This window comes from Lepidochelys olivacea (genome assembly GCF_965140295.1).
Source record: "Lepidochelys olivacea isolate rLepOli2 genome assembly, chromosome: 15".
In the NCBI taxonomy this organism is placed as follows: domain Eukaryota; kingdom Metazoa; phylum Chordata; order Testudines; family Cheloniidae; genus Lepidochelys; species Lepidochelys olivacea.
In genome coordinates, this window is record NC_140425.1 from 32,877,081 (window position 1) to 32,899,734 (window position 22,654).

Consider the following 22,654-nt stretch of genomic DNA (forward strand, 5'->3'; position numbering starts at 1 on the left):
GCCGGGGCGGCGGAGGGGCCAGGGCGGCGGGGGGGCCGGGCTGGGGGGGCCGGGGCGGCGGAGGGGCCGGGGGGGCAGGGCTGGGGGGGCCGGGGCGGCGGAGGGGCCGGGGGGGCAGGGCTGGGGGGGCCGGGGCGGCGGAGGGGCCAGGGCGGCGGAGGGGCCGGGGGGGCAGGGCTGGGGGGGCCGGGGCGGCGGAGGGGCCGGGGCGGCGGGGGGGCCGGGCTGGGGGGGCCGGGGAGGCGGAGGGGCCGGGGGGGCAGGGCTGGGGGGGCTGGGGCGGTGGGGGGCCGGGGTGGCGGGGGGGCAGGGCTGGGGGGGCCGGGGCGGCGGAGGGGCCGGGGGGCAGGGCTGGGGGGGCCGGGGCGGCGGAGGGGCCAGGGCGGCGGGGGGGCAGGGCTGGGGGGGCCGGGGCGGTGGGGGGCCGGGGTGGCGGGGGGGCAGGGCTGGGGGGGCCGGGGCGGTGGGGGGCCGGGGGGGCAGGGCTGGGGGGGCCGGGGCCCGCAGCCGGCGGTGGCGGTGTCTGGCTCCCTCCCCCGCAGCCCGCTCCCCGCCCCGCCCTCGCTGGCGCCCGCCCAGCCCCGCTCGCTGCACCGCCGGGGACGGACTCGCCGCCGCGCCAGGGCCGGGCTGGCCGCACCGGGGACGGACTCTGCCCGCCGCGCCATGGCGGGGCCCCGCGCTCTGCCCGCGCCGCCCGCCGGGCTCCGGGGACTCTCGCTGCTGGTCCTGCTGCTGGGCAGCCAGGCGGCGCGGCGCCCAGGTAGGAGCGGGCGGCGGCGGCGGGGGGCCGGGGGGCGCCGCGGTCTCGGGGGGCCGGGACCCCGCTCGCTCTGCCCCCAGCGGCCGGTCGCGGACCCCTCCCCAGCCCGGGCTCGTCTCGCCCCGGGGCGCTGCCCCCGCCCGGGCGGGCTGGGGTCCCGGAGCTTTGGCTGAGTTGGATGCGCTGGGAAGCCGGGCTGGGGGGCGATGGGGCGCTGCCCGCAGGGCCCGGGCTGGGGGGCGATGGGGCGCTGCCCCCCCCCACACACACACTTGGGCACCCAGGGGCCCTGCCTTTGCGAGCGCAGCCCCCCGCTGAGCGCTCGGGCACAGGCTCGCGGGGCAGCCGGGGGACTGGCCCCTGGCGTGGGGCCCCCAGCCTGAGCCCAGCCGTGGTCGGGGGCTGCGGGACAGGGCCTCTGCTCTGCCCAGTGGGGCCGGGGCGGGTCCAGGTCCCGGCCCTGCCTCCCGGGCGCCTTTGTTCTCTGCCGCTCGGGGCCGTGGGGGAAGGTGCGGGGCGCGGGGGAACCAGCGGGTTTCGGGCCGGCTGCGCCCTTCCCCTTGTGCCCGGGGCTGCGCCTGCCTCGCCGGGGAGCGGGGGGCTGCAAAGCCCGAGGCGGGAGGCAATAGTGTCCGTGTGCCGCGTGTGGCCCCGGGAGCCCGGTGCCGGCATGTGGCGGTGCGGACAGCGGGCGGGGGTGAGATCCAGGGTCAGTGGCTCTGGGCGCCCGCTTTATGCCCATTGTTCCAGCCGCCCCGCCAGCAGGGACCCGGGGGAGGCACGGGGCTGAGTCTGTGCGCTCGTAGCCGCGCATTCCCGGGCTAAGCAGCCGTTCCCATCCGCTCCTCAAACTTCGCTTGTGAACCTGAAGTAGTTTGACGCAAGCGGGGAGAGGCAGGGCTCCTTCAGCAGCCCCCCGGATATGCACCTGCCTCGCTTACCTGCGCCCCCTCCGCTCCTGGCCTGAGGCGCCTCTTACTCTGTATGACGCACCCGCAAAGCGCATGGAGTGTGCGGGAAGCCCCAGCCCCGGAGCGGCCGGCCGGAGAGGGGGTGCGGGCTGCAGCGCGGACATGAGGGCCGCCGACACAGCCTAAGGCGGGGGCGCACACACGCGGACCCTTTCCAAAATCACCTCTTTGTGTTGGGGCAGCCTAGCGGCCCGGCCAGAGCCCGCTGCCAGCCCCCTGGGCAGTGCCAGGCTCGCCATTTCAGCACTGACTCTGGGAACAGCTCCCGGAGCAGCAAAGAGGTCTCCTGCCTTCTGGTCCTTGCCCCTTTTGTGGGTCTCCAGACTGCATTGTTAATGCCCCTCTGGGTACAAGCCCACTCGCAAAGGGAGGGCCCAATCCTGCTCAGTTTACTCCGGGGACGTTTGTAGGAATCAGACCCTTTATTTTATAGCTGGAGCGTCAGAGTAAAGAAAATCACTTCCCACCCTCTGTTTAACAACGCTTAGCATTAAACGGTGAGCTTAAAGAGTCAGTAATGTTCCCCATTGACATCTAACCTGGACAAAATAATGAAAACCAGTATTTAAATGAATGGCTCCTTCCTTCGTCCGGCCCTTTCTTAGTTATCCTCCCTTAAAAATACACGTTTAATACCCCGGGAGGGTCCCTGGCGTCCCGTAGATTGTTTTTCTGGTGTACACACATGGCAAAGGAAAGCGGTACAAGGCTACAGCATGTCAGATGCTGGAATTCCACTGAGGACCTGAACAGTGCCAGACTGATGATCATTCGGTGTGGCTGGCTCAGGCATGGGACATGGGCTGAAATTACAGTTGTTGCGATTTACCAGAAGGCTCCGTTTTAATTGTGTCTGTTTGTTTCACATTTTCACACTGAACGGCTCTGTCTTCTTTTCTCATCACAGTCATACCATCGTGAATAATGCTCTTCGGAATTATTTGAGGGTGATGTAACAAAGTCGTAGCACATTAATATCGTTAGGGCCAAAAGCCACTCTCTGAACTCTAGCAAGTGTCCCAGAGATTGTAATGGGAAATCCCTTGTGGGCAAGGCAGTCGGGATTTGCCCCCCGACTTAAGATTTGTTAATAGCCATGCTGTACAGACACAGACTCATCAGGGAGAGAACAGGAGTGGCCCATAGGTGTTTCTGTTGTGACGGCTGTAAAAGGGATGGGTTTGGAAAATTGACCTTCAATACTGCCCTTGTATTTTTAACAAAGATTAACAGCTATTGATGGCAGGACAGTGGTATAATGGGAAAATAAGCTCGTAGCTGCACTCTTGATACTTCCTTCTGCCCATATTCCTGGAGAAATTCTGCATTAAAGAATCTTGTTTTACATTTTAAATTCAAATCCATGTCTTAGACAGTTGGGGTTTTTTCCACAGCAAGAAGGGTAAGATTTCCTTTATAAAGAGAAAAGGAGAGTGGATCTATATAGCCACGGATATATGAGAGAGAGAGTACACTGTTCTTTTCTCTTTGTAAAGGAAATCTAATACACACACACACACACACATATTAGTGTGTTTGTGTCATGTGTATACACACGGGGATGAGCATAATAAAAGAAGATGTATTGATGAGGTCTCCATGGGCAGATGACTAAACGTAACTTCAGCATCAGGCATAACATGTCAAGAGGAAGTTGCTTCCATTCCTTCACTGTATTGTGCAATCGACTATCACCTATTCTGCTTATTGGCTATCCATACCATGGGACCTGTGGAAGGGCCAAAGTCAGCCATGACTGTGTTCTGTGTTCTCCATGTCCCTGTACAGATGGGTTTGGAGGACATGGCCAGTGGATCCATAACTGTGGGAAGACACTGGCCAAACCCACCCTGTGGAGTGGGATGCAGGGACCACTGGAGTTCTGCTGGCCTCCCCACTGCCTGGGAAACAACTTGCTCCATCCCCAGCCCCACTAGGGAGCCCTGGTGTGCAGCCCATTTACTCAGGATCAGGATTTAGCCCTCAGTGCAAGAGTGACAGGTAATAAATCAAGAGAGGGAACACACTGTACGGAACGCCTTTTGGTTGGCAGAGTGGGAGCTGATAATTAGTTGACCCTTTACAAGGCTCAGTGAATTATTGCTGTAAAATCCCAAAGTTGTGCGCACAGAGCCATGGAGCCAGGGGCAGTTTGGCAGTTTCCATTGTTTTATAGGATGAGGCTCTTTGTCATGTGTCACGCATGGGGCCAGACTAGATGATGATCATAACAGACCCTTCTGGCCTTAATCTATGAGAGGCAGCAGGACTGGACCACACACAAAGATCATGTGTTTTCTTCTGTCTGCCTCAGTTTTCAGTTCACTTTTGCAAAGTAACGGCTAGTTTAAAGTCAGCTGCACCAACCAATCACTTGTCTGCATGTAAGTTTCCGTAGCTTTGCCCCTTCTGGTGTAATTTACACCAAGGCAGAATGAGTGTGAAGTTCTACCATGCGGATTTGTAGGAACAGTTCTGTTCCTAAGGCACCTGTACAAGGTGCAGGGCAATGGAGAATCATGTCTTCTGTTTTGAAAAACTTCCATGAGAAAACTCTGGGTGCCAGAATGCAAAGAGCATGTGAATCAAAAATCCAGTTCATTGCAGCATTGTGTGCCTGGTATGCAAATAATGAGACAAGACAACAGTGACAGGTCTTGTTAGCAGTAATAATGTTCAGTCCAAGAAGACTGTCAGCGCTTGGGGCCTTATCTTGTGGTCTTTCCACCTGCAGAGCTCCCACTGCAGTTGGTCCTTGTGGTGCCCACATGCATCTATTCCAGGGATGGCCAAATTTACTGACTATCCGAGCCACATACAATACTCTTCAGAAGTTCAAGAAGCGGGGCGTGCCTGCCGGGGCTCGGGGCTTCAGCCAGGGGTTGCTGGCCTCACTTGGTCACATGGTGCTGCTGGGCCCCCTCCCAGCACAGCAGCTGCTGGAGCCAGCAAGCTGGGAGCTGCAGGAAGAGTCATTGCTTTTGCTGCTGCTTCTCCCCAGGGAGCTAAAGCAGTGACCCCTCCCTGCAGCTCCCAGCAGTTTGCCGCTGCCTCTCCAGGCGGAGCTAATACCTGGGAGCTGCAGGGAGGGACTGCTGCGTGTGTGTGTGTGTGGGGGGTGACTCAAGCTGTTGGGGGGCGGGGCGAACCCTTACATTTTGCCTCCCCCACCCTAAGCAGGCACCAGTCATCTCTGGCAGAAGCCCCTAGCCCCAGCGCCCCGACACAGGGCAGAAGCCCCGAGCTCCCCCACACACATCTGACGGAGAATGGGACAGGGATGGGGGGCTCTGCCAGCCACATTTTAACTGTAAAGGGGCTGCGGTTTGGCCACCCCTGCTCTATTCCCTGTAGTGGTACAGTGGGAACTAACAGTGAGTCAGAGACGTCATTCTGTTTTGGGCAGAGAAATCCTACAAGTGGGTGAGCACCCTCAGCACCCCTTTTAGTCAATGGCACCTCAAAGGCCTGGGCCCACCGAAAACGAGATGAGTAAATACATCACATGTTGAACCTCTGTGGCGATGCGGACTGTTGTCCACTAGAGGTTGTGATGAGACCACTAAATACTGCTGGAAGCCTCATGACTCCGGAACGCCAACGCAGACTGACTCCTAGCCTGACTCTGCATTTAATCAGAAATCTCGTATTTTGGTGTGTGTATATTTACCCTGGTGACTTGTTCGAGCTGTGTAATATGTCATAGGGAATGCTCCACACATAAGACTATAGAAGAATTTTTTTTAAATAAATCAAGTGTGTCACCCAAAAGGCAAAACTGTGTATGAACTAAGCAAGATATGCAAAATGTTACCATTGTGTCCCCTCTGGAATCAGCAACAATCCCAGTGGGATCATCTCAAGAAATTCGATCAGCATATGTGCTTCATTTGTCAGCGGGCAGTGCAGCCTGGGATAACAGGATGGGATGGAATTTGCCTTATCAAAAGAGATCAGAGGCCACATTAAACATCTATTTTTCTCCTTCATAGAAAGAACCAGTCGGACCATGTTCAGAAAGTATACAATGAAATGAGCAACACATTATTATTGTTATTATTTGTGTTTACATCGTGCCCAGGAGCTCCAGTCATGCCCAGGGTTCCACTGTGCTAGGCGCTGTGCAGACACCCTACTTCTTTTAAATTATTGCCTCACAATGTACAAATATGGTAGCTGACATTTCAACTTCACATGACGTTGATGTTGCTTCTTTCTTTACCCCTGCTTATTTGTGTTCCAAAGGGCTGTGTTATAGGAAGCTACACAACTGAATATGCAGTTAGAATATGCCTTGTATATACCTGAATGAGGCTATACGCACAAATGTTGTAAAATTAGCTGCAGAAGAAGACGAATTAAGTTCTTATAGAGACAAATGATGTAAGCAAGGAAGATGCATAGATATGTTATCCATCCACTGTTACGCTGGTAGTTGAAAGTCAAGCGGCTGTTGGGTGCAATAAATCAATATGTAAACAAATAGCAAGTGAGCTGGTTTGCATGGAGAGTGTGGTGCAGCATCATTCTTCAGGAACAGGCACAAAACACGTTTGTTGTGGCTACGTCAGGTTTTCTGGAAGGGCAGAATTGTTTGTGTAGAGATTTCAGTTCAGGGCCCAGGTTGTGGGATTTGCGTGGGTCATTTTTTGCAGTTCTTTTTTACAAAACAGAGAATTTTGAAAAGTTAATTTTAGCTATGTGGTTAAATATTGTGTAACTTTCAAACGAGAATGGCTACAGCTTCAGATATCAGTTTATTTTCCTCCTTGTGCCATGGCAATAAGGATTTTCAGTTCCAGTGGCTTTTTTCAATTATGTTGCATTCACAATCCAAAAGTTGTTTACCAATGTGTTTGTATTTGTCTAATGTATAAATGAGATTTATTATTGAACAGTAAAGGGAAAAATATCAGGACAATACTGTTACAAAATACCAGCTATATTCTTATTGACAATGTGCAGATCGTGTCTGGGGGTGAAAACTGCCAGTAAAGTATCTTTGTGGGATTTAGATGTATGTTTAAAGAAAAGAAAATATTGTGTAAGTGACAGAGTCGGCAACCTTCCAATTCTCCAGTCTATCTGGTTAGATTTACAAATTTACAAGAGTCAGAAATTGTTGATTTGAGGAGTGACATAGTTCTCCATGTTTAACTGCTTGAATTGCAAGACATAGCAGCTGAAAGCTTCTGTGCATCACAAACACATCTGACTGATCCAAAATCCCCAGCATGTCTCTGTAGAAAGTCAGAATAGCAGACTGGATACTAGCATGCAAATGTGGACACTAGCCTCCCGCTTTTCTTCTGAGCGTCTGCAAAACAAGTAGCTTTGTCAGTGGGCCAGGGATTGCATAAAATGTACTAGTGTGTGATGTAAACCACACTGCAACACCTCTGGAGCAAAATCCCCCTCGAAGATAACTTTACACATTAGTACTAACCAGTAGCATTGTGTGTGCAGCCAAAGCCTAAGGGGTGGCAGTTCTTCAGAGACAGAAATTCCATGGTGTATCTGAACACAATGTTTGTACTTATGAGATTGGAAAGAAGACAAAGACAAGCCTGAAGAGAGAGATGCATTAACCTTTCCAGGTGCATGACCGATGAAGCTAACACACTGGACTAGCAATTTACGGAGGCTGTTCCCAGGGGGCACAGCGTTAAATTGATTCCATATAACTCTAGGGCCATTTTGTCAACCATGCAGCCAGACACCAAGATGAGATACTTGAATATTACATATTGCCCATGTTCCTATATGGAAAGTTGCTGCCATGAATTGCATAACATTGGGGTTAAATAATAACTGAGCTCTCCAAGCTGTGGCCACGAGGGTGGTCGCTTGAATTTTTCTGGTGTTTTGTCTCATTGACTGGAATAGGACTGCACTTTAATGCCAGTATTCCTGAAAGGGAGATGCCAGGTTTGCAGCCTTGCCATAACTTTCAAACCAAATGTGGTTTGTTTACAAGTGCAAAGATGTGTTTTCTAACTGCCGGCCTTGCAAACTCAGCCTAGGATCTGAAAGCTAAGATAGACTTTCTGTTGTACACATCACCCAAAAGGTCCTCCAGGCCAAATGAGGTCCAGTGCGACACTTGTGCAGCCCATTGTCTGCAAATTAAGTGCTCAGTGACACTTGTGCCTACACCGTTGCCTTCAGAAGTCGGAGTTGGCACTGCTGCGTAACTGATTGGCATTCTGCTAACCATGCTGTTCCTGAGGTACCAGCCGAAATAGAATCCAGTTCACTCTCTCTTAGCTCTGCTGGCCCTGCAGCATTAGCAGGAGGGAAAAAACCACTCAGATGCATGTTTGTCTTGCTGAACAGCACATCTTAATGCCTCCGCAGGGAGGGAACAGGTCTGCTGAGGAAGACAGCACCAGTTTTACACTGTCATTTTTCAGGAAAGACCCTCCCTTCTGGGCTTGCTCCCTCGCAGGGGTCCCGTGTACTCATTCAGAAAACACAAATCCCCTTTTCTCAACCAGGAAAGGCATTCAGCACTGGCCAGGCTTACATACCCCTCCGTCCAGCGACACACTGTAAAGGGCAGGGGTGTGACGTGCGCCTTTGCCACTTTGACCTGAGCATCTCTGTGGTTAAGCGTGTCAGCCCCTCACTTCCCCCCAGCAGCGCTTCCATGCCAGGTGCTTGCTGGCCAACCCTTTGCGCAGCGTAGAGTTTGTGACGGGTTTCCCAGGCACCTTTAGCAACATAACTTGCCTTTCTGGCAGTGACACAGTCATGCACGATTGCCAGCATCCTTCATTTTTGGCTCAGAGGTGTTAATGGGTGAAAACAATGGGGCCTGACAGAAGGGCAAACACTTGCAGCAAGCGATGTCTCTGTTCTAAACCCATATTTGCTCAGCCAACACGCATGCACACGGGCACACATACACCTGTCTAACTGGAGCCACCGGGCCATCTTGGGAATCGTGCCCTCCCATGGTGGCCAGAGCGCACGCAGGCAGGGAGGAGTGCGTAAGAGCACCATGCATGTTCTTCAGAGTTGAGTTCCGAGCCAGGGATGTCCAAACAGGCGTCTGTCCAGAGCTTGCTCTTCTCCAGTTAAGACAATGTACCCCTGCTACTTCAGCTGTGGCCGCAGACAGAGAATAGTAATGTGCGAGCCCTGGTTCTGGCTCTGATGAGCTAGGACTGGGTCCCTCTGGGCATGAAGAGAAGGATTCCAGTGGAGGCTTTTCTCCACTTCTGCTTTCAGAGGAAGTTCACACCTCTGACCTTGAACTGGCTAAAACAAATTCGGTGTGACAGTCAGATTGCTGCCAAGTAGATGAAAGGGGCAATGAACCCTACTTTGTGGCCTCAGGCAGGTTCTGTATGTGGAAGGATCATGTCTCATTTCTGCTGACTAGGACTGAAGTGGCCCTGCCAAACACGACTCTGTAAAGAGGGTGGAGGACAAACCCTGTAGTCATTCAGAGAGGAGTCACTCTACAATCCCAAAAGAGGGGTGGGGCCGTTGAGGGTTCGGTCTTGCTGCCATGCTAGGGTAGGATACTGAGTTTTCTGCTGAGCTCATGGAGCAGTACCACAGCCCGGTTTATTCCAGCACTGAGAGTTTTCTGAGTCAGAAACAAGAAAGCTGTTGGCTGACACACACCAGCACTGGTGCCAGAAATGCAAAGCCTTGTTGTCATCGTCATTCCCACACCAAATCTTTTTTGAATTGAATAGCTCAATCGTTGTGTATTATCAGATGTAGCACCGATGAAAACAACTATCTAGAGGACATGGTGGTGAGATCCCTGCAAAAGCGAAGGAGCACACAGCACATGTCAGGGACAGAAGTTGTGGAAAGCTTACATTTTCAGTCCCGTGGTCCACTTTGTGCAGGACTGGTCCCACAATGCTGTGAAAGAGCAGCCTATGGGCTGCTCTAACTTACACCAGCTCAAACCATCCCACTGGGCTGAAACCACAGCGGGGGAATGATGGGGCGTAGTGATGTCCCCGTCAAACCTCTGCACTGGGTGTGTGGCATAGAAGCTCCTGCCTTGGCTCTACCTCAAGCACTGGGGTGATCCTCCCAGACCCAGTATGCCAGCCTGGAGAGTCACATTCTGGTGGCGGTGCAGCAAAGCAGCTAAACCCCATCCCAGGATCCAGCCTGTCATTCTGAGGCAGCAGAGACTAGGCGTGTGAGCAGGAAAGCTTTTAACTCAATTTTCCCACCATTTCAAGCCCTGAGGTCCCACCATCGGCTTTAGCACACTGCAGTAGTTTAGCAAACCTTTACTATTTCAATAATGGTCTATCATAATGGCAACAGGAATTCTCAGCACAGTGTCACTAGTTCGTAATGCATATTTGTGTCCGAAAATGTTGTAGAGGGATTCAGAGTAACAGCCGTGTTAGTCTGTATTTGCAAAAAGAAAAGGAGGACTGTAGCTCACGAAAGCTCATGCTCAAATAAATTGGTTAGTCTCTAAGGTGCCACAAGTCCTCCTTTTCTTTTTGTTGTAGAGGGAGCAACTGTGTATAATACAAAGCCCCGGCTGGGATATTTAGTTGGGGATGGGTCCTGCTTTGAGCAGGGGGTTGGACTAGATGACCCCCTGAGGTCCCTTCCAACCCTGATATTCTATGATTCTATTAATACAATTACAGAGCTACAGAAACCAATGGCTGGGGCAGAGAGAAAGGAAGGGCTGTAAACCAGGGGAAGGAGGGGTGCTTTCAGCAGAGATTGCAGACAGGAGGGAGAGCTGGGCGGTGCATTGGGGTGGAGAATAGAGGAATAAATGCCACAGGAGAGGCTGGAGGCAGGGAGGATTTAAAACCCAGTATGAATCCAGGGCCAAGAACCTTTCTACTATTTACATCCATCTTATACGGCTTTGAAAAAGTTCACCCATTGCTTTCAGTGACCAGCACTTCCTGAGTGTCAAGGTTTTCATCCTCATTAGCACTTCCTTTGGTAAGTGATCTGCATTTGAGTCTTTGAGGAGGAATGGCTAGTAACTGCTGTCTGGAGAGAATAAAGGAAGGCTCCACTCCCAGTCTCTAGTAAGGGGTGGTCTGTGTTAGGGACCGCTGTAGTGATGTAACTATCCTGGAACCACCCAGCCTGTTCCACTGCTGTGACTGAGTGAGCAAGCCCCAAGACTCTCCATTCACCTGGTGTCTGTGCCACCCTGAGGTCGGACTCAGCAGCCACATAACGGGTGCTTTGCACATTCCTGTATAAAAACAATTCATTAAAATGCTTTCCTGAATATGGCTCTTTTCCACTTCCGTGCTAGTAAACGTGGAAACATCCCCAAAATGCCTCTGTCCTTTCACAGCTTTCACAAGTAAGTTGTTTAAAATGGTCTTGTAAAGCCCCTTGGGGCCACTCCACTCTCATCTACATTCTTGTTTGCTAAAAATCTGCCTCCTGCAACCTTGCCATGACAAGTAAGGAGAGTTCAGGATACAAACTCCCTCTTTTACTCAAGTGGCTTTTACTTCTGGGGGCTGAGCCATTCGTTTTAACTTCTCATGTTAAGTAAGCAGAGCCTACTCCATCAGGCTGGTTCAAAAATACGAAGCCGTTTCTCTGGGGTGTTTGCTACTGGACTGCATCCTAGGGATGATTAAGATAAGGTATAAATAATTCTGTTACTCAGATCCCCTTCTCTCCCAGCCCACCATCCTTCCCTGCCCTCGCACACTTTAATCATAAGGATTTTAGAAATTTGACAAGACCTACAATGTTAAGCAGTCAGGGATGGCAGGGCGCTAAGCAAGCGGCGTGTTATAAACCAGAGAATGAGGCCTTGTCATCATTACTATTGTCTTATGTTTATAGAATATCAGCACCTTCCACCCTGGAGAATCCCAGTGCATCCCACAGAGACTACACACTGAGACTACATCTCCCAGAGTCTGACCCTGCATCCCTAGGAAGTTGGTGGCAATTTTGGAAGCATTGGGGTGCAGAATTTGGTCTGACATATTACAAAGTTGTTGAGATGGCCCTTTAGGTAAAGGACCACACTCAGCATTGCAAGGATTATAAAAGCCCAGGACAAGAGCACAACTCGAATGCCCTTACAAAAAGTGCCATAAGATGTTTAATGTCTATGTGGAGCAGACAAAACCTCATTTTTTAAGGTCTGTGACAGCCCCATTCAGAGTCACTCAGTTCATCTGCATTGGAGGTTGCAGTGGGGTAATAATAAAAAGTGAATCGTCTGACTGACAGTCGAGGGGAATTTTTGAATAAACTGCTGGGAAGCATGGAGTCGTGCTGCAGCCGTGTTGGGCCCAGGGTATGAGAGACAAAAAGGGTGAGGTAATATCTTTTATTGGACCAACTTCTGCTGGTGAAAGAGACAAGCTTTTGAGTTCCACAGAGCTCTTCCCCAGACCTGATAGTCTGAATCATCAGCCCTGAAGAACAGCTCTGTGGAACACGGAAGCTTCTCTGTTTCACCATCAGAAGTTGGTCTGATAAAAGATATGACCTCACCCAACTAGCCTCTCTGGAAAAACGAAGTGACACTGGAACTCCAACCCATGGTTCCCTTCTCCACCCTCCCCCCCCCCAGTTTAATAACTAGAACCAATTGAAAAATCAGATTTCTGTCCCATGAGAAATTCTGATATTTCAGCATTTGGTTATGCATCCTAATTTCAGACGAAGTCAAAATATCAAAATGTTCCATTGCAGGCTGGGTTGTCTTTGATCTGTGCATCCATCTGAACGGCTGGGTTGCCCCACGGAAAATTGTAGTTCCATGTCCTTCCCACTTCCATGCTACCCTTTGGCCTGCACTTCATCTCCCATGATGCACCGTGGTCTTTCCCTGAGGCTGAGCCACTGTGATGCCTCATGGGAGCTGTAGTTTCCTGTCCCATGAGGCACTACAGTGACTCAACTAGTGGGAGAGACTGTGGTATACCATGAGAAATGGAGTCTGGCCAGGAGATGGGCCACGGGGGCATGAAGGACCAGGAACTACAAATTCCACGAGGCACCATGGATGCAAGTGGATGCAGAGCTTTCTGTCAGTTTGAAGTGAAATGTTTTGTTTAGACCTTCACAATGGAAAATTGAGATGAAATCAGCCTTTTCCGAGAAAATGTTTGGCTCTGATGACATCCCATTTTCCATCAGGAGAACGTTTCATTTGAAATTTTTCATCCAGCCCTATTGCTAACCCATCTTTCATTTCTCTCGGTCTCATAAAGCAGAAAGGGTCTGACATCCTCTGGAGGCTGCGTGTCCCCGCAGAGAGAAGAGACATGCCTCTGAGTCTAACTTTGCCCACTATAATTTGCATGTCAGCCCGTTCATGATAGTCCAACAGCTGGATAAAGATGTGAATGTGATTCTGAAGAGAGACATAATCCTAATAAATGAGGTGCCTGGAAATGAGAGAAGAAAAAGCCAACTGGAAGGTAGCTATGCTGTCTGAAGCACTGGCATCTGTGAATGTCCTTCTCCTCGGTGTCTGCGTCACAGCCGGTGAGCTTTCTGCCGTGCTGCTTCCTAAGAACTTGTAACTGAGGAGAAAGAAATGTGCAGCCTCAGATAACATGTAAACTGCACCGTCTGGACTTTCTGCAGGGCAGCCGGGCCGCACGTCCCTGCATTATTGCTCACCTTGCCCGTGGCCTGTCAGCGCGCCTCTGTTTTCTAGTGACTCTGCCTGTTTATTTTTTCCAAAGGGAAAAACTGGGCAGGGTCGCGTTGTCCACGGTTTCCGTGCTGAGGAATTGTCCATAGCAATTAAGTTTCCCTACTCCAATAATAAAATAGTTCCCACAGACAAAGAGGAGAAGAAGCTACAGGTGTATGTATGTTAGTGAGTGCTGTTCAGTGTAGCAAAAGTCTGAGCTTTTCAGCATCCGAATGGACCTTCTCTATCTATGCCTCTGGGCTGCTTGCTCACCCTCAAACTTTATGCAGAATCCTCTGCCACTGAACTAAACATGGCCTGTATCCCAGTGCCTGGGTGCATTGTTCAGATGACTAGGAGGGCCAGAAAAGCAGGAAGATGGGGAGATTAGCTAAAGAAACCTGCACAGAGAGAGAGAGAGAGAGAGAGAGAGAAACAACAACACACTTGGAAAGCTGTTAGAGAATGAGCATATGCTAATTTCCAAGGGCCGAGGTAAAACACGGCAGGTTTTTAAGAGAGTTTAGAATTTGGGTCTGATCTCAGGTACGAGTGTTTATTTATTTACCTTAGGGTTTAAACATATGTATAATTTCTAAGACCTAGCAACTGCATTCAATGTATTTGATCCTTGAGAACTATTCTATCAAGTCTTCTCAGAACATCATGCCCCTAGGAACACACTCCCCATGTTGCTTCTGGAACACAGCGTTCCTTACGCTCCTTCCTCCTCTCTCACTGAAATAGCCTTTCCACATGCCAGAGCTGTTTTGTGCTCTGCATACAATTTAATTTGTGTTCTGCCTCAGAGGTGCCCAGAGGATACTAGGAAATTGGATATTAGGGTGACCTGAAAGAAACCTACTAAATCCTCCTCAGTTTACTAAATCCTTATTTCTCAGCTAGCACAGAATGTAGAGGGAGATTGTTCTTACAGATATTTCATGCATTACTCCATCCTTTGCCCTAAATCTCTTCCCAAACTGCTTGGAGCACAGCAGGCCAGGTTCTTAGATGGTGTAAATTGGCATCGCACCATTAAAGTAGATAGAGCTATACTGATTGACACCAGCTAAGGATTTGGCCCAGTGGCCCCAAACCGTGGCCGTGACCAAAGAGCTCACAGCCCAAATCACCAGATAATCACAAAAGTGGCTTTAAGTTACCGCTGTACTCCCAAGATCCTGGGCCAGTTGTGCACTGGGATGGTCGCTCGGTATAAGTTAGAGCCACCTAAAAGCAGCTCTAAATTCCACTGGCTGCCAATGGCCTCAGGGATCCATTATGGCAGGTGGGGATTGCTGAGGTGCAGAGAAGGGCTGGCCATGTTCCCTACACTGGTCACAAAGGGTTGGGGGGGGGTGATGTAAGAGTGGTTGTACCAACTCTGTGCCACCCGAGGAGACCTGCACCATGGAGCGATCCTCCCATGGTGGGCTATGCTGGTGTGGACACAACTCTGGTGCAAAGTTGCCCTATGCAGCTAAGGACTGGGGCCAACACCTAGATGATAAATTAGTTTGTAGACTCCTCAGGGCAGGGCCTGTGTTCATGAATCACCGAGTACAATGTGGCTCTGAACCTGACTCTAACCTCTGGGGATTACCACAGTGCAAACGATAAAAATAGACATTTTCATGTCTAACCTGAGCTCATCCTTGCTCTCCAGCTGCATTTGCATAATCAGCCCAAAATGCAGCACACTTTAAACTGAGATATTCAGTATGTAGGCGAGACATCAGAGCCCAGAGTTTATAAATCCCTTGTTTGCTTGGCATAAATCAGAAAAGCAGAGCCACTAGCAGCAGAGAAAGAGCACCAGAAACAGTACTAAGCTGATCCTTTGAGCGGTTTTGCATCCCATAAAGAAAAGCATATATTGCCCCAACTCCTAATCTCAACTGACTCCAGCGCTCCCCGTGTCTGCAGTGAGTAAGGGCCTGATCCAAAGTCTCATGAAGTCAGTGAAAAGATTCCCACGGACTTTAGTGAAAGTGGGCTCAGGTACTTGCCTTATTGCATTTTCCAAGAGAAAAAGTAAAGAAGAAAGCAAAGCAAGCCCTAACCAGCCAGAAAGGAAGGCAAAGCTGGCAAGGTAGGATTAAAGCCTGAGTAAGGAAAGCCATACTCCCGGCAGTGTGAAAAGAGCAAATATATGACAGTGGTAGTCAGCATTCCCATCTGAAATCAGAACTAAAAGCATTTCTAACATCGACTACCTATTAAAACTGGCTCTGGGGTGTTATTTACCACAGAGTCATAGCCATGAAGAGAACTTTGGATCCACATTTAAAGCACCCAAAACAATTAAAATTTGAGTGGTTTTCATAGAATCATAGAATATCAGGGTTGGGAGGGACCTCAGGAGGTCAGCTAGTCCAACCCCCTGCTCAAAGCAGGACCGATCCCCAACTAAATTATCCCAGCCAGGGCTTTGTCAAGCATGACCTTAAAATCCTCAAAGGAAGGAGATTCCACCACCTCCCTAGGTAACCCGTTCCAGTGCTTTACCACCCTCCTAGTGAAAAAGTTTTTCCTACTATCCAACCTAAACCTCCCCCACTGCAACTTGAGGCCATTACTCCTCATTCTGTCATCCGCTACCACTGAGAACAGTCTAGAGCCATCCTCTTTGGAACCCCCTTTCAGGTAGTTGAAAGCAGCTATCAAATCCCCCCTCACTCTTCTCTTCCACAGACTAAACAATCCCAGTTCCCTCAGCCTCTCCCATAAGTCATGTGTTCCAGGCCCCTAATCATTTTGTTGCCCTCCGTTGGATGTTTTCCAATTTTTCTACATCCTTCCTGTAGTGTGGAGCCCAAAACTGGACACAGTACTCCAGATGAGGCCTCACCAGTGCCGAATAGAGGGGAACGATCACGTCCCTCGATCTGCTGGCTATGCCCCTACTTATACATCCCAAAATGCCATTGGCCTTCTTGGCAACAAGGACACACTGTTGACACCATGCTGTTGGAAGGAAAACGAGTGGCACTGAACACCTGAGAACCATAAGCAGCTCAGCAAGAAAAGATTTTCATTTTCCAATTCCTATCACCCTGCCTCACGTTATTTCACAGTAAATGTACGAGCAAGTACCATGACGCTTCAGGAGGGTGTCAGTACAGGATTTAGGCCTATGGATTAACAAACCTATTAAAGGACTCGATCGTGCCACTTAGGCCCAGAATTTAGGAAGCGAGAGCCCCAGGAGGAATTCTCTCTACGTAGGCAGTGCTTAGGCAGTGCCATTCCTGCCATGTTATCTAGAACATGGGCACTGCAAGGAAGACTGGCCATTTCACATAAAGAACTCTGCCCTTCCCAGATGGGGAGTCTTTTCAAGGGCAGAGAAGAGCCCAAGCTTACGTGGCAGGGACCAGCGTTGGAATAATCACCGTGAGCTGTAACTAAGAACCTGAGCTGGCACCATGGACGTCAGTGGGTGTTTTGCCACTGAAGTCAAAGAACACAGGACTGAGACCTTGCAAGTAGTGGCATTGATTATAACCGGGTTACTTGCAGAATAAATAACTGCTTGTTGTGGATAAGGGTGGCAGAACCTGGCCCTAAATTGGTAGCGAGGCCTTTAAATATTGCAAGGCCATCAGGGGGCCCAAAGAAGTGCGAACAGTGGAATGTTGGGGTAACAACATCAAATTCTCATGTCACAATTTCCAAGGCAACCTCTGACCCCTTCATGGCCTCCTTGAAGGCATCTCACTCAGGTCTTGGGCTCTAGCTGTCACCTTTCTCAGAGCAGGAACTCGCATCCCTCTCCCTCCAGACTAGGGACTAGGCTACAGACTTCTGCAATTCACTGTGATTACCTCAGCAGGTCTGACTTTAACTCTTCTCCAGATCTGGGGTTCCAGGTAAGTTACACACAGATCAAGGGAGAAACTTTGAATCCAAAAAGAAAAGGAGTACTTGTGGCACCTTAGCGACTAACCAATTTATTTGAGCATAAGCTTTCGTGAGCTACAGCTCACTGCATCGGATGCATCACGAAAGCTTATGCTCAAATAAATTGGTTAGTCTCTAAGGTGCCACAAGTACTCCTTTTCTTTTTGCGAATACAGACTAACACGGCTGTTACTCTGAAACCTTTGAATCCAAAGTGTTTCAACAAGTTTGTGAGATTCTAGAGATTCACAAAAAACTCCTCATACCAGCACACCCACAGTCTGGCAGGGTGGGGGAAAGCTTCGGTAGGACTTTTGAGGGTTCAGCTGGCTCCCTTTGTAGAACAGCACCAAAGGGATGGGTGTTGTCAGATGTTCGGCTGTGTGTGTGTGTGTATGTTCTCCCTGTGTGTTGTCCCAGCTCTGCGCACATAGCCGGCACAGCAGATCTCGAGCGAACGGCCCAATGACCACAAAATCCGTTAATGTGCGAAGGCGCTTGGTCAGGTTTATTGTTAGCAAAGCACGGTCCTAGCTCCCTGGATCAATGTCTACAGCTACACTAGCACCCGGATGCCCGTGACAATGGATGCAGCTCAGTCAGTGGTGGGACTTTCCACTGTCCCCTCGGCTGGACAAAGCACTCCCTCTGAGATACATCTTTATACACCAGTACAAACAAGAGACATATCACCCTTGACGTATCAGGGCGCCACCCATCGCCTTGTATCTGGGGACTTGATCAAAACATCTCTATTCATCATGCTGTCATCCTGACCTTATCCTTAAGATGGGTCAGCATGTTCCTGTTACCTTTGGGGAATGTGTTTATCAGGGTGTGTTTATCTGGTACCATCTTCTGGAATGTGCTTGCGTGAGTGTTTTTGCCTAGCACCTCTTAGCAATATGTGTTTTTACAATATCAGCCCTGTTCTTGCCAAATTCTGTGAGCAGAGCTTGCCTCTTGCTCACAACTTAACTTTGCTTTATATTAGCAAGGTTTTGACTACTTTAGCCCAGGCCGCACCTCTGATACATGGGCTTATGTTTCAGGCCCCCTTCCTACTACAAAGGGGACCAGCATATCCCATTGTCCTTGATGGCTTATAGAACAGCAGCCAATGAGAGCACAACGTGCATCCCAGCACCCCTCATGGTTGGTTATGAGCTAAGACCCCAGCAACCCTCTTGCATGCAATTCCTGAAAAGGAACAAAGGGGTATGAACCGTTTTGGACTATGTGAGGATAGCCTCTGATAAAATGAAAAGACTCTCAGATGTAAGGTCAGACAGGGAAACTTTTAAAGAGGGACCTCGTCTGGTTCCACAATTCGAGGAGAAAGAAGGGTAGGAGCCCTAGGCTGGATAAACCTTGGGAGGGACCCTGTATGGTACTGACCCGAAGCAGTGAAGCAGTGTACAGGGTAAAGTTGGGTCCTAGGACTAAACCAAAAGTTATCCATAAGGTCCATCTGCAGCCGTATCAGGAGGACAGGATTTTAGCATGGCTGCTCCCCAAATCTGAGAATGCTGCTGTGGATGCTGAGGCTGGGAAAGTTGTGACAGTAATGAATCCCCCATTCAAACCTAATGGGCAGGAACGGTCCCAGCCAGCAAGTGCCAGAGAAACAACAGACCCATCCCAGGAACACATTGACAGGAAATTCAGGGAGAAAAAAGCCCCAGAGAGACTTGGTTGGGGATAAAATTATTGTATGTTGGTGATGTGAAGCTATCCTGATGGACAGGCACTGTTCGTATGTAAATAGTTACACTTATATCATTTCTAATTTCTTACATTATTTCTTTTCTTCCTGTCTGGGATGGGCTTTGGGCCTCATCAGGGAGATGGGCAAAGCTGAGGTCGGGGGAGTTGTTATGAGCTGGGTGAACCCTTGTTATGGGCTGAGTTGAAACTTCCTTCAAACTGCTATGAGAACAAGTCCTTCGTTGAAGAGCGACACGGTGGATGGGATAATCTCTCTTATTTGACCAGCTTCCGTTAGTGAGAGAGACAAGCTTTCCAGCCACACAGAGCTCCTCTCAGGTCTGGGAAAGATACTCCCGGGGGTCACACCAAAATGCAAAGTAGAACAGATTGTTTAGCATAAGTAGTTAGCACATATTGTAAGGGTCCACTGAGGCCTGTTAACACCTCTGCAGCCATAGGAGGGGGTTACTGGGTTAGAGGTGGTTGTAATAAACCATGAATCCAGTGTCTCTATTCAATCCATGATTTTTAGTGTTTAGCAGAGTAAATCTAGTGTCTAGAGTCTCTTCCACCAACAACAGTTGGTTCAGTAAACGATATGACCTCACCCAGCTTATCTTGCTAATATCCTGGGACCGACACGGCTACAACTACACTGCACACAACATTTAAGACAGTTGTAAGAGACAGTTAAGGGGCCACACCTAAAACAAAGGCCCACAGAGTATGCCCAAAAATTAGCATCCCGTGGGTGGAGTGTTTCCTTGGCTGTTGTGACCAGGTGAGGGTGTAGGTGCAGGAGAGAGAGAAAACACAGAAACTGAGAGCAGACAGAAAAGGAGTACTTGTGGCACCTTAGAGACGAACCAATTTATTTGAGCATGAGCTTCCGTGAGCTACAGCTCACTTCATCGGATGCATACCGTGGAAACTGCAGAAGACATTATATACACACAGAGACCATGAAACAATACCCCCTCCCACCCCACTGTCCTGCTGGTAATAGCTTATCTAAAGTGATCATCAAGTTGGGCCATTTCCAGCACAAATCCAGGTTTTCTCACCCTCCGCCCCCCCCCCCACACACAAACTCACTCTCCTGCTGGTAATAGCCCATCCAAAGTGACCACTCTCTTCACAATATGTATGATAATCAAGGTGGGCCATTTCCTGCATAAATCCAGGTTCTCTCACTCCCTCACCCCCCTGTGTGAGGGAAAAAAGCACGACCGCAAAACCATATCAGGAAAACAATAAACAGCTTATACTTATGTCTAGTTTACCAGCAGTCACCCATCTTCCACATGGAGACCCTGACTGGGCTAAAATACTTCAGGCCCTTTCTGCAGGTCTGTCTCTTTTGGTCACAGTTTCATGTCAGTTCTTGTAGTGAGTATGAATGACCTCTCTTCCTAGGTCAGGGAAGTCAATTTATACAGTTTTAGTTTCTGGTTCTTTGTCAGGTTTCTTAAACCAGGTGTAACCAACACATGCTATTTCCCCAGAGGTGAAACTTCCATAGACTTGTTACCTGCCTTGTTTCAGGATTAGGAATTCGCATTAATTACTCTCTTCTGCTCTCCCCCCTGGTGAATTGAATTCCTGCCGGATACCCTTAGCTCCTCCACTGAGCCAGGCATACAATCACTAGCCTGCCCATAAAGATACAGATCATATTTATAAAGTCAGTATAGTATTCTTTGAATAGTCCATATTTCCAAAGCATTGCATCTGTCACACCATGCTCTCATTAAGTTCTCTCTGGTACTCCCATCATTGTCACTACTGATAGCCCCGTTATCGCTCATAAAATGGCACCATGTGTTGACACCTCTCTGATTTCAGAGAGTAAAACTCATCAGTTTGGATGATGGGGTTCAGAAACAATATCATCTGGGCATGGGCAGGAGGTGTGAGTCACTGAGGGAGGAGCCAAAGGAAGAAAATGTTAAAATGGAGAAAAGAACTTTCACTGTGGAGCTCTAGTGTGAATCCTACCAGGTCTGTGGGGGCTGTTGGAGTGTACAGAGGAAAGGGGATGGCTAGGTCAGAGTTGGGTATTTCCTACCGACAGCCTGCTGCTGCTCAGGACAGAGGGTCGTTTATGTGAGATCACTAAGGAAATGTAAGAGGAGTTCTGTCTGAAGGGGCTTTTGCAGAAGAAGAACCCCGTAAAGGGAGGGTTGCACGTGGGGCTGAGTAAAAACTTCAGGATCAGACCCGAGCTCTTTCAGCAAAATCTAGTCTAGGTCTTATTGCTCTTCCAGCCAGCCCAGCGTCCTGCCCCCAGCTATAGCTAACAACCACTGCACAAGGAAGGGAAGGAAAAGCCCATCATGCACCTGGCCAAGGAGTGGTGATGGGAGAGAGGATCCGACAGGTAATTCCCATGTCATCCTAATTCGCAGAGCTGAGGATGTTCCTAATGGTCATTATCCAGTCCTTGAAAACAGCCAGCCACTGTGTCTGGCCCAGAAGGCAGCTGGATGGGTGGGGCGTGGTGCTGATTTGCATGACAAATTGCAATAGAATAGCGCAGGGCTGGGTTTTGTGGAACAATCTGTGAATGCTGCATACGTCTCGTGCCCCTTGCTGGTCGGAATGTACGTTAGATCCACTCCACTGTGTATCACACCCCAATACAGGAACAAAAGCACATGCCATGACTAGTCCCATCCCATAGCTGGATCGGGCCAGCGAGCTCAGCACCTTGCAGGACTGAACCCTAAGCTGCTTGGCTGGTTGGTGGGCAGCCATCGGGATGCAGATCCCAGACAAACTGAGCTGCTTTTTCAATCTATAATTACAAAACGATGGACGAAGGGAACACCGCAGATGCAATATTTTTGGAATTCTAGGTGGGTTTGAAACTAGCTGCAGACCAAAGGTGAACCGCAAGGGCCTGGCTTTGGAGGGGGAGCTGTCAAATGGGGTCCCACAGAAATCAGTATTAGGCCCAGTCTAACCCTTGCTGTCAATGAGCTAGTAAACCAGCAAGTTGATGACATTTGTTTGTGATTCTAAATTGGGCAGAGTTGCTAAATACCACTGAGGACAGAGAAATAATCCAGAAGGATCTAGATAGATTCGGACTGTGCTCAGGAAAAGGATAATTCCAGACTATTTGAGCTGGTCAGAATGCTCTAGCATTTTTAAATTTCAATGAACATTTGCATCAAAATTTCAATAACAAATGGAAAGGAAACATTTCAACGTTTCTTCCTTTTTCTTTTTCAACCAGTTCAACAGATAATTAAGTGAGGGTCATTTATACCCTGTGGAATCATGTCTGTGGGGGATGGGATCTAGGATTTCTGAGTTTTCTCATTCTCTAAGGTCGGTGAGTTTCTCCACTCATCATCTCTCTAAATGTCAACAGAGAGAGAATTAAAATAAGCATATTTTCCGATGGGAATTTAAATGAAATCTTAACAAAAATCAATCTGCTCCCCACTGAATGCTCCATTACCATTTTTAAAGATATTAAAACCCTAAATGGAAAGAACAATCCCGTATGAATGATAAAGGCCTTTCAGAACTCTTCCTATAAATTAGAATAAGGACTGACTGCAGTCAGAAGCGTCTCTAGTACCTTGGAACCAGTAAGTACCAGATCTCTCTGGTTGGCTATATCAGCCCAATATGTTTCCAAATAAACAGGGG

General features: G+C 49.5%; 1 protein-coding gene across 2 annotated transcripts in view; it reads left to right on the top strand.

Moving 5' to 3' along the window:
- Window positions 1–618: 618 nt before the first annotated feature.
- Window positions 619–22,654, top strand: part of SEZ6L (seizure related 6 homolog like) — a 147,592-nt gene continuing 125,556 nt past the window's right edge. For both annotated transcript variants that reach the window (XM_084649065.1, XM_084649066.1), the window contains exon 1: window positions 619–763. In XM_084649065.1, the coding sequence (XP_084505191.1) occupies window positions 667–763 (97 nt within the window). In that variant the 5' untranslated portion in view covers window positions 619–666. The remainder of the gene's footprint in view (window positions 764–22,654) is intronic.